An 11452-nucleotide genomic window follows, 5' to 3' on the forward strand; every position below is an offset into this window, starting at 1 on the left:
CACACACACACACACACACACACACACACACACACACACACACACACACACACACACAAAGGCATGCAAACTTCACCATGGCAAAAGTTTAAATCCAAAAACATTGAAAGATGCTTCAGCAAACACTATTTATTATACATACACGACATAATATTCTGATGTAGGCATGCAGAGATGAGGTTTCAAAAAAGAACATAGACGTGTGAGTTACTGTTGCCCATATTCACAACAAGTTCGCACTCAAGTATGTTATGTGCAACCACCTGCACACGCTTGCAGACTGTGGGATGTAAATTTTCAGGCTTGAGAAGAAATGCAGGATGGAGGAGCAACCTCAAGGACTGCAGCAGAACACACAAAAAAAGATAATGAGAAAGATAATGAGGAAGGAAATGTAGGAGGACAATGAAGTGGGAGAACGGTAGAATCAGTCCCATTTCTATACGTGACACACTCTTTTGCCATGAAGCGCGTGTGAAGCAGGTAATGGTTGGGCAAGCGTTACATGCCCGCCTATTTTAAGCTTGGATATCAGCTTGTTACTTGACTGCTTTGCGCTAGGGTGTGAAGTGTGCTCTGACATGTGTTCAGGAGGCGGGGTGATGTGAGAGGTGTGTATATGCGTGTGTATGTGTGTGATATACATATGTTCAGTTTTGCTTACTTTCTGTGAATGCTATGTAAATGCATACAAGTTCTGCAGCAAGCCTTCTGTGGCTGGTTGTTACTGTTGAGCTGGTGATTTGTTAAGTAAACCTTTTGCTTATCTATCATCTATCCTTTCATCTATCATTTCTGTTCACCCACTCTCTCCTGTGTTTTTCCATTTGGACATGAAACGAGAAGATGTAGTTGAATAAAGATAGACGGTAAGAGAGAGGCTGATGGAGATCATGGATAGAGATGGTGCGATAGGGCAAGAAAAGGAAATGTGGGTGCCGTGCGATAAAGCTTCAGGAATATATGGGAGGGAGACAGGCCGGCAGATAGGGAAATAGATCGGTGGCTGGGAGGGATGGTGATGAAGTGATGGAGAGTGTGAGGAGGAGGAGGATGTGTAAGGAGGGTGTCTGAGCTGAGTGCAGGGGGGGGGAGGGAGGGATGAGAAGGGGAGGGAGAGGTGAAGGAAATGGATAGAAATAGCTGATGCACTCTGAGGCTTACAGAAAATCAATAGCAGTCAAGAGGGGAAGCCACAACCCCCACCCTGTTCCCTCTCTCTGGCTCTTCTCTCTTTCTCTCTCTCCCTCCACTCGTTTTTCTTCCACTCCGTGTCTGTTCCTGTCTCCCTTTCCTCCTCAGTGGTCTCACCTTTTCATGCATGTTTCCAGCCCTGTCCTCTTCTTCTGCACCTCCCTTTTGCCCTCTTCTTGTCACCCACACTTCTCTCTCTCTCTCGTTCTCTCTCCTCCTTCACCCTCTCCTGCCAACATTGTTGTGCTGGTTTCGTGAAACAAACAACTAAAGTCGATGGCAATTTTCTGCAGCCACGGGGAAGGCGGGGCCTGCAAACTATTCATTCTCCACATAGTTACTTAAGCTGGCATTGCTTGCAATCATTTTTCCTTCATTTAGATAAGACCTTTTTAAATTTCACACAGCAGGAAATGGTTACTGCACACTCAGTTCATTTTTTTAAAAGTTTTTTCAAAAGTTTGTTTTGTGACTTTCAAAGAGACAAGAGATGAATTGTGGTGCTCTAAAGCAGTACTTTGTGTCTTTAGTATTATGAGTCATAGTTTTTCATATCATCTGCTTCACACGGCAGATATTTAATTGTCAAAAAAACCCAATTCTCCATCATGATGCAGTGTGTTGACCTTATTATTCTAGCAACAAAATATCTTACTGTGTCCGACTTCCTCTTGTTCAGATAGCTATGCAAAATTCACTTTTAAACACAAAATCACCTGAAAGTTAAGTTTAGAAATCTTTGCAGCCTATTGCTGTTTTCCCACATGTATGTAAATGTTACTTCACAAATACTGGTTCATTATGCTTTTAACCAGGTTAGCTGTTTTTCCAGCTAACCCTAGCCTCTTGTAGTTGTACACTGACTGCTTCATTGGCCAGACTGCTTTTGTTTTAGTCCAAGATATTATTATTCTCCGAAGATGCTCATTGTCACCAACTGACTACCAACTCTGCTATCTTGGACTGGTGCTGTTTTACCCTGGAAAATTGCTGTGAGCTGGGAGGGCCACTCAAACCAGGTGAAGAACTGGTTCATGTGCTGCTGCAACAATCTCATTGAAGTCTCCACAGCAGAATAAGACTAACCATCACCAACTGCAGTCCAAAACAGTAAAATTGGACTTATCTATATCTTTATTTATAATGGGAGACTTACTTGAGTAGCAGCTGATTATATTACCCATTTCTTTGTCATAGACTTTTTACTTGGTGGGGCAAAGACAGTTTAACGTTCAACCCCACTGCTTCCTCACATGCCAAGAAGAGTTGGGGACTTCATTGGATTTGCGAAAATGACTGAAGACACGGAAAAGGTGATTCAAGAAGGTCACATCCTTTGCAGAGTCCGTGGCTTGCCAATGAAGGTTCATGTGACAAAGTCCCTCGTACAGTAGTTCAGTGTCCATGAAATCCATTTTGTACTGTCTAAAACGTCCTAGATATTGTCGAATAATTTGCCATTTCCTCGCACATTGTAATTCATACTGCAAATCCCACCATTCGGCTTTTCTCGGTGCCCTAACAGCAGAACCAAGATTGTGCACAGTCTGTTAGTCCAACAGTGAACACGATGTTACTGCAACATTTTAAACCTGCTCTGTAGCTTCTGTGTTGTGCTCTATAGAGTGACTCTAACTGAATGACTCGTTTCTGAGTCAATTTACAGGATTCTGACAATGTGCAAGTGAGACCACATTCAGGGAGGGAGCTGGATTTTTGCCTATTGTGATCAGTGAATGAGTGTTGCAGAGACGAGCCGCTATGCAGCCGGCGAGCTCCCTGAATACTTCACCAGTATTCCGTCCCAAATCATCTCAGTGGAAATAGCCTTTTAGCCTGGTTTTCACTACACTAATATAAGCTTTACTTACTTCAACCTTTTCAATCCATTTATTTGTCCTGCTCTAGGGATTGAAGTATGAAAGGAAATGCTTTTTAAGGACTGAGGAATTCAGTTGTGAAAACCTCACTCTGCCTCTTTCTGTCTCTTCCCCCCCTTTGTTGTCAGTCATAGCTTCTCTTCAAAGAGGCTGGCTGTAAGCAGGAAAAATCCCACAAACAAACAGCCGATAGGTGAAAAATTCTCTTTTTAAACACCTTTGTAAATTTTTTTTTTGTGCATCTATTTCTTTTTACTTTTGATTCGTTCATTTTTATTGAAAAGGTAGTCTTGTCTGGAGTGCCCTTGGGAGTGCTTACCCTTGGTGTGTATACCACTGCCACCATCTGTGGTGAGGACGTCTCAGACGAGAGACGTCCCCACGACAAAGGAAAAATAAAAGCCAGAATAAATAGGAAAGACAATAAAAAGATGAAAGGATTGTTGAAAAACAAAAGAGTAAAAGTCTTAGCTGTGATGGAAGCGGCGGTATCATCAGAAAGCTTCTCTAATCCAGGATTACTGTGTTTATTTTGTGTGTGTGTGTGTGTGTTTTTGCATGTGTGCCTACATCTACTGCCTCTGATGTGAGACAAGAGTATGCCATATGTGTTTCAGTCACTTTTTTGCCGTACACACGGTCAGCAAGCGTTCTCACAAACAAACATGTTGTCATTGTTTTTTGCTGCTGTGTATAAAGCCTTAAGTTGGGTTAGAATAATAACAACAAAGGGATTAAATGGAGATAATACAGAGGTCTCCAAACAATGGCTATAATGTCAATAACGCCAAAAGGTATTCCTTTTATGTTGTAGTTTATATTATAAAATGATACACAGTACACCGCAGAAAAAAAATAACTTTCATGGCCGTGTACATAAGAAAAACTGATGCCTATTTGCGTTGTATTTTTAGGGAAATGAGCTGCTTCTGTATTTTTGGATGAGAAATACATAGAGAAACTTTTTAGCCTGGCATGATAATGGTTGTTCAAATACAATTTTGTTAAACTTACCAAGCGCAGATGATGGCGATTTCTGGGCAATTTAAGACTTTTTGCTGTAGTTTTTTTTTGCATCCAAGAGGGTCTGAGTGGGGAAAAAGAGTCGTAGGAGTGTAGAGATGGCTTAGTAAGGATGTCTGAGTGCCCTCCATTTGTTGTGACCATGCAGGGGCATCAATTGTGACCTTCAAATGGACTTGAAAGTGGTATAATAAGGAAAAACTACTCATTTCGAAAGATTTGTAGCAAGCCTTACATGTTCTTTCCTTCTTTGTACAGGAGCCTCTGGCGGGTCCTACCACTGCCACCCAGACCATGCGTATGGAGAGGAGAGCGATAAGGTAAGAAAGACATTTATTAAAGTTTTCACAGAATTTCTGGAAAATGGAAAAACTTTTAAAATGTACTGGTTTAATGAGCCCTCTCCCAGAGATGAAGCTTTAGCTCTGAGAAGTGCTTGATGGTGTTTAGTATTCAGCAGCAGGCAACGAGGCTTCTTGTGTAGACATTTGCCTCCAATTGCCTCCTTGAGAAACTCAAACAGCAGTGCCTCTGCTTTACATTTCATAAATGCCAAAGTATGTTAAGAGGTGGTACATAACTGTATGCACATTATACATCTGTGAGAGTGGACTGCAGATTGTTGTTTAAGTTTATTCTTTACAAATAGTTAGGCTGTCATTGTTTCATGTATTTGTTGTTTACTTTTGTGTAATGAAGCATACCATACCATGCTTTTGAATAACCAGCTGATGTCCAGTTGTTTACAGCAGATTAATCTGATTACTGGATATTGCATTTAGCCGCTTTCCGTTATTTGCAGTGTTTTCACTAAAAACAGTTTCCCTTTTCTGCTAAGGGTGCGTATCCTTTTTGTTTCAGAAACTATATGTTTGCGCTACCAGTTTAAAAAAACAAAACAAAAACCTTGTGTGTTTGTGTGTGTGCTACTGATAATATTTCAGTATACAAGTGTACTTGAGTAAATGATAGTCATCATCACAAGTGAAGTTGTGTGTTAAAAGCTAACAGATGAAGTGGAAAACGGGTAAAAAAAGGAGGAGAGGCGAGACAGGATGCTGAGGAAGGTGTTGCAGAAAGCTTGGAGGAAAAGAGGGGAGGGAGAGAGGCGAGGCCAAAAACAGGGAGGGGGTATTGCTAATGATTTCACCTCCAGCTGTGGAACTTGGTTGGAGTGAGAGAAGCGAAAGGAGGGGAAGGAAGGGAGGAACAGTGGCAGAGGAAACAAAATGGGCTTTGAAATCTTGTTGATGGAAAGAAAATAAGTGGGGGAGGGAGAAGTGTTTGAGTGCTAGTGGGAGCATGTCTGCAAAATATTAATGAATCTGTAAAAGCAAATGACCATATTTGCTCAGTGTGCAAATTCGTGAACAGACTCTCATGGCAGGAAAGAGAAACCCGGTCTCTATTGTATTTTTTTTAGGTTTGTATTTTCATGCAGTCTCTGGGCCTCTCTTTTATTTTGGTTCTCAGCAAAGACAGTGAAGCCATAACAGCTGTTGGCCAGAGTTGCTATACGTATGTGGGTGAGAGTGGATACATGCATACCCCAAATGTAGACATGGTGAAAGAGAATGTGGAAGGGTGTGTCTGCACTTCTGCTTCAGGATGTCTGTCCACTCTGGTCTGTGAACATGCTGTGGATGCTGTGAGAAGGAATAGGAGGATGTGTGAGCCATAGATGGATTCACAGTTTGTCACAGTGTGTCAGTTTGTTTGTGTCAGAATGTTTTCTTCTCATATTTTCTAGCTTTTGTTTTTGGACCAGATGTGTGTGTCTGTGTATAAGTTCACAAGTTCGGGCACTCAATTAGAACATGAGGACACATTATAACACATTGCTTTAGGACACACACACACACACACACACACACACACACACACACACACACACACACACACACACACACACACACACACTCTCCTTTGTCTGGCAGTGCTCCCCTCCCTCTAACGTGGGTAGACAGGCCCATCAAACTTTCATAGTAATGGGCAATAGTCTGCATTTGTTAAGATGTGTATGTCCTGTCTAAGAACCTTTTTTGGCCTCATGTTTTAAGCAAGGGTCTTGGACAGGGCAGGCAGACAGGGAGAAAGCAGGGGGCACATGAAGAGGCGATCATAGATTGGTTTAGATTATCTGATGGAAGGAAAGGGGGGATGGTAGGAGGTTATTCGGAAGGGTGGGGAGTAGAGGAGACTGGCTTAGATATGAAAATGGGCACAGTAGATGTCCCTAGGGTTTTGGGGTTGGGGCGAGGCTGGTAGAGAGGTTGTGGGGTGTTGGGTTGGAAGAGAGGAGCTTAGTGTCTCAGAGTGGGGTGGGGGTGGACCACTAGTGCCCTCCATCCAATGCCGTAATGGGTGTATTGTAGTATCTTCTGCTGGTTTTGATAAAATGAAATGGAGAAAAGCTTATTTTTCATTTCTTATGTAACAAATAACCTATCCTCACTGTTTCACTCCGATTCCAACTTGAACTTCAACATATGTTGTGTTGCGTCTCCCGAAAGAATCTGCTGACTTTTAAATGTGATTAAAAATGTGTTTCAAAAGCAAAGCAGTGGGAATAAGTTTAATTTGTTAATGTGTACTTCATATATGCCAAGTGTCCATCCTAAAAAAGAATTTAAAAACACAGATTTTAGTTTCAAAAACAGTCTGGGATTATGTTTTAGCCTGGACAGCAGGCAGAAAAGACTTACGTTTCTGTTTGAGCTTTGTTTGCTAATTAAATTGGGTCAAAACATTATAGCTAGGCATTTCATCCTTCTTGTGTGGGCATTTTTTTCCCCCCATTGCCATTTCTTCCTGTACCAATTTATGATGCTTATGGTACTGCTTTAATAGATTGTCATATTTGCTTTGCGACTCCTCATCTTTGGTCCAGGTCCTTTCTTCTTGTACCTTTTGCTTTTCGTTCATTGTAGTTTTTTCTATAAGCCAAAATCCCTTTTGTCTTGTTTACAGTGTCACAATCATGCCCAGCATGCATGTGTGTCGTCATTTTAATATGCCTTCATAGCCTTGTTAGTACAGACAAGAGATTATTTGTAAAACTCTAAAACACTGCTTGTATGTACAGAGATTTGTTTTAAAATGAAAACATATTTGTGTGACTGAAGTCTTAGTCTTCTCGTCATGTCAAGGCTCATATTTTTATTTGTTTAGTTTGTTTCGAGTTCGCCTGTTTGACGAAAGAAAATTTCGTACTTTGAAGATAAACTGAATTCATTACAGCACCGAATACGAGATGTGTTCTAGAAAACGGCTTACAGAGTAGTAATACAAAAACAAGACTGAAGCAAAAGCCATCTCAAAGCGCCTTGTCCATTTTATTCATGTATTTATTTTTCAAAATGTTTGGTTCATTCCACCTTACCTGTTGAAGAAAACCCTTAAAAATAGAGATCTGAATGAATTTTAACAGGGGATAAGGCGGAAAGGATTTGCTCAGCTATCACATGGCTTCAAAAGAAGTTACAACATACTTGCTTGTATTCTGTTTATCTTGGACCCAAATGATAAGGTGTATGGTGAGTCACATAACATATAAAAAATTGAAGAGGCACACCCAAATCCACATTTTTTCACTCATTTGGGGCCCTGATTCTCTCACGTTGCTCTAGCCCTTTGATTGGACAGATTCAAATACCAAAGTCACACTCATTTCTGTATTTCTATTTTTTATTTATATATTTTTTCATCAAATATCCTTCCTTCTTTCCAGTCCGCTGATATAATATTGTACGTGCAATACTAAAGGAACCATAGTTAGTGTTGGGGCTGGGCAGAATAGAAAATTTTGATATATTGGTACCAGTTTATGTAATATTCAAGAAATGACTATTCTAAATAACAAATATGCTTAATGGGGAGATTACACAGGTTACCATCTACATGTGATTTAAATTGACTGCATTTGAACATGACGGTGCTAACCAGCTTTTACTGTACAGACCAGCCCTCCAGTGATGAAAGGCAGAAACACTGTTGTAAACACTGTTGTAAACACTGTTGTAAACACTGTTGTAAACACTGTTGTAACTAGGGATGGTAAAGAACTAACTTTACCAGGCGTGATTACAGTAAAGTAATCACGCCTGCACACTATTTCATAAAAATTTACTGGCATTTAAATGGTGCTTTTCTAGTCTTATTGATTATAGAAGATGCATTCACACACACATAAAGACAAGATGTTAGTTTATTAAATTTTAATGAAATTTGCCGATTGTTTCGGTGGAGTTTAATAAACTCAGCCGTCTGCTCCTTGCTATCTAAAATATAACAGGACACCGGAGTATATTCTCGAGCATCTCACACTTCTGATAATCAGTTGTCTGCTTGACGTTTATTCAGCTGTGTAAAAACTATAACTTTAATCTCAGCCAAACCGATTTACTCAGGAACAAATACAATACTGAAAAAAGCCAAACAATAACATTTTTAAGTTATCTAAGTGACTTGTATATCATGTTTAACCTGAGTAGCAAAAGACGGCGGTGGGTTTGAAAACGATTTGCCAGGAGTCCGGTGTTCTCACCGGCTCTGATGAACCTTGAACCCCGGCTAGCTATCGTAACAGACGTCTCCGAAAACGTTGGAGCGCTTTTGAAAATATGTGGTGTCTTGATAAACTGAGCAGATATTTGAGGTTTACACAGCTACATTCTCACCTGAAAATATGTCATACGTTTATTTTGTGACACAGAAAGTATAACAAGAGTAATATTAAAACTAACTAGCTGCCGCCATTGTTGGAAAGTAAGCTGGGCCGTGCTATGAATTCTGGGATAGGTTGGGCCACGAAGTATACACCCGGACCCATCCTTCAAATCTGGGGAAATGAAGGGCTCATTTGTCGGAGTCTTCAAATTTGGACAGTCTTCGTCGTGTTGCTGTAACGTAATCGGCCTACAAATGCGGGCACAAGAGGATGCGGTTCCTGACACAGCTACGATACCGGACACCGCTTCTCCTTCTTCGAGGTTTAACGGCAGCTGGCATCCTTGTACATGCAGTGCTGCCATCTTCTGTTTCAGTCTGTTATTACACTCCTAAATCCTACTACTTATTCCTGCGTCTTTTGGAACCTTACAAAGCTTCAAACGACGCGTCGACTATTAAATTAGTCGTCGACGATTTTGATAGTCGACGTAATCGTGACTAGTCGACTAATCGTGGCAGCCCTAATGCAGACTAGGAGTCGAATCACCAACATTCTGATTAATGAAAGGGAGCTGACCAATAAACTGTTGTTTTTTAAAGGTATTTGTATTTATGGTCAAACTATTTAAGTTCAAAACTGCGGCCTGCATCACCATTTCTGTTAAACATATGGAGATGTATGGAGATGACTTTTTTGTTATTCTTGTTGCCTGGCAGTAGTTATTGTTTGCCTTTCCCATAAACTTGTCAAGCCCAGGTCACATTCAATATTATGGGCAGTATTAGTGTATACTCTGTTTGGGCCTGCAGTCAGAATACATTTTGAACATTTTTTCTTCTTTCTCGAACAGCAGAGTTTGCCTCTAAAGAACTTCAGAAGCTATTGTTCTTTATAGGCTGTAGAACTCAAACGGTGGCAGCTGCCCATGTGTGAATGTGAATTTGCGCATGTCTGCAGGCGTTTCCATAACTGTGTGTGTGTGTGTGTGTGTGTGTGTGAGTTTCTGCAGTCTGCTCTCCAGCTGTTTCCTGTTAGCTATCACACTGCTCTCAAGGTTGCTGAGCTGTGTATGTGTGTGTCTGTGTGTATGTGTGCTAAAAAGTCACAGCCGCTGAGTCATTTTTATCACACTTTAACAACGTGTCTCTCCCACGAAGAGGGGAGCTGGAAGCAGGGATCAAATAAGTAGAAAGGGGGGGAGCATTGAGAGGGTAACTATGGGGAAGTGTGTGTGTGTGTGTGTGTGTGTGTGTGTGGTGTTTCTTAAAGAATCCATGTGTTCTTCAGAGCACAGCAAAGGTCCTCGTAAAAGAGTGACTAAGAACTGACACATGGATATGTGTGTGTTCTTGCCTCACCAAGTGCTAAGCGTGCGAGTCACTGTTTGACAGTAAGTGAAGTGACTCACAGATGAGTTGGTAGGATTGAAGCGGTGTATAACTTATTAGTCAGTCTAAACCTGGATGACTAATAAACTGAGCTATGTCTCTGTTTTTGTGTATGTATCGTTGACTTTTTTTGACTTCGCAAGAAAGAATTTGTCAAGCTATCCAATTTAGGGAGTGTTCTTGTAATTCGCACATGGGCTTGTGAGTGCTTGTTTTGTTTGCATTTCCTCGCGCCAAGAGGAAGTGACTTTCAACCCTCAGGGCCTTCGAGAGCTGGTGGTGTAATATGCTTTCTTTCACAGATGCACGCATGCAAAGTATGTAAGCTCGCATGGAATATACAGGAAGTACCGTTAGTCACAAAGGAACATAATGTCTAATGTGATGGTATGGATTGTAGGCTAGAGGGACTGAAAAGCATGGTGAAATTGATTTATTTGATATGAGTTCCATGGGTCACTGACCACAATATCCATTCCCTCTCTCCTCTTCTCCCCTCTCCCCTTTCCTCCTCCGTGTTTCACCCCTCCCTCTACAGACTGAGGAAAGCCCCAGTCCAAAGCGCCAGAGGCTGTCCAGTCAGTCCGTCTTGGAACAGCTAACCTCATCTGCACCCCCACCATCCACCCCTTCTCCTCCCATCCGCCCCTGGGAATCAGGACCCCAAAGTCGGAGACAGTCTCATCCTCACTCACATTACCACCAGGAGAGATGCCTCACTCCAGCCCGGCACAGACGCAGGTAAGGTGGCAGTTTCCAGATTTTTATTTATTTATTTTTTTTACACTTCCACTATTACAACTTACCTCAGGGTCTGTGATATAAAACTCTTATTTATCCCTTTTTTAGTCCACCAGCAAGACGTCAGCGTGGCCGTCTCTCCAGACCCTCTCGCCACCTGCCTCCTCATCACCACCCCCCCACCCAAGGCCCCATATCTCGTCTGTCACCATCCGAGCTCCAGGATGAAAACTACCACCACAACCCCCATCCATCCACTCCGCAGACATACCCAACACACACTCCCAGCGCCTACAGTCAGCCTCCTACGTCTGGGGGTGGAGGAGTAGGTTCAGAGGAACCTCGAGCTTTCCATCCCCCCAGCCTATCATCGCGACTACTGCACCCGGCCACTCACCACCATCACCACCACCATCATCAGCAACAGCATCATTCAACGCAACAGCAACAAGGAGCCATGGTAATGGATTTGCATGAACAGGTCAGTCTGCAAATATTTTATTTTCTGTGGAAAATGATAGAAAGCTGCGTGTGTGTGTGTGTGTGTGTGTGTG

General features: G+C 41.9%; 1 protein-coding gene across 1 annotated transcript in view; it reads left to right on the top strand.

Annotated features, from left to right (window-relative positions):
* Positions 1 to 11452, top strand: part of rnf38 (ring finger protein 38) — a 25453-nt gene that overhangs the window by 8967 nt on the left and 5034 nt on the right. Inside the window, exons 3-5 of the mRNA XM_005944867.3 lie at positions 4356 to 4417; positions 10696 to 10898; positions 11007 to 11379. Of these exons, the coding sequence (XP_005944929.1) occupies positions 4356 to 4417; positions 10696 to 10898; positions 11007 to 11379 (638 nt within the window). The remainder of the gene's footprint in view (positions 1 to 4355; positions 4418 to 10695; positions 10899 to 11006; positions 11380 to 11452) is intronic.

This window comes from Haplochromis burtoni, unplaced genomic scaffold, assembly GCF_018398535.1.
Source record: "Haplochromis burtoni strain Fernald_Lab_line unplaced genomic scaffold, NCSU_Asbu1 Contig_421, whole genome shotgun sequence".
Classification (NCBI taxonomy): domain Eukaryota; kingdom Metazoa; phylum Chordata; class Actinopteri; order Cichliformes; family Cichlidae; genus Haplochromis; species Haplochromis burtoni.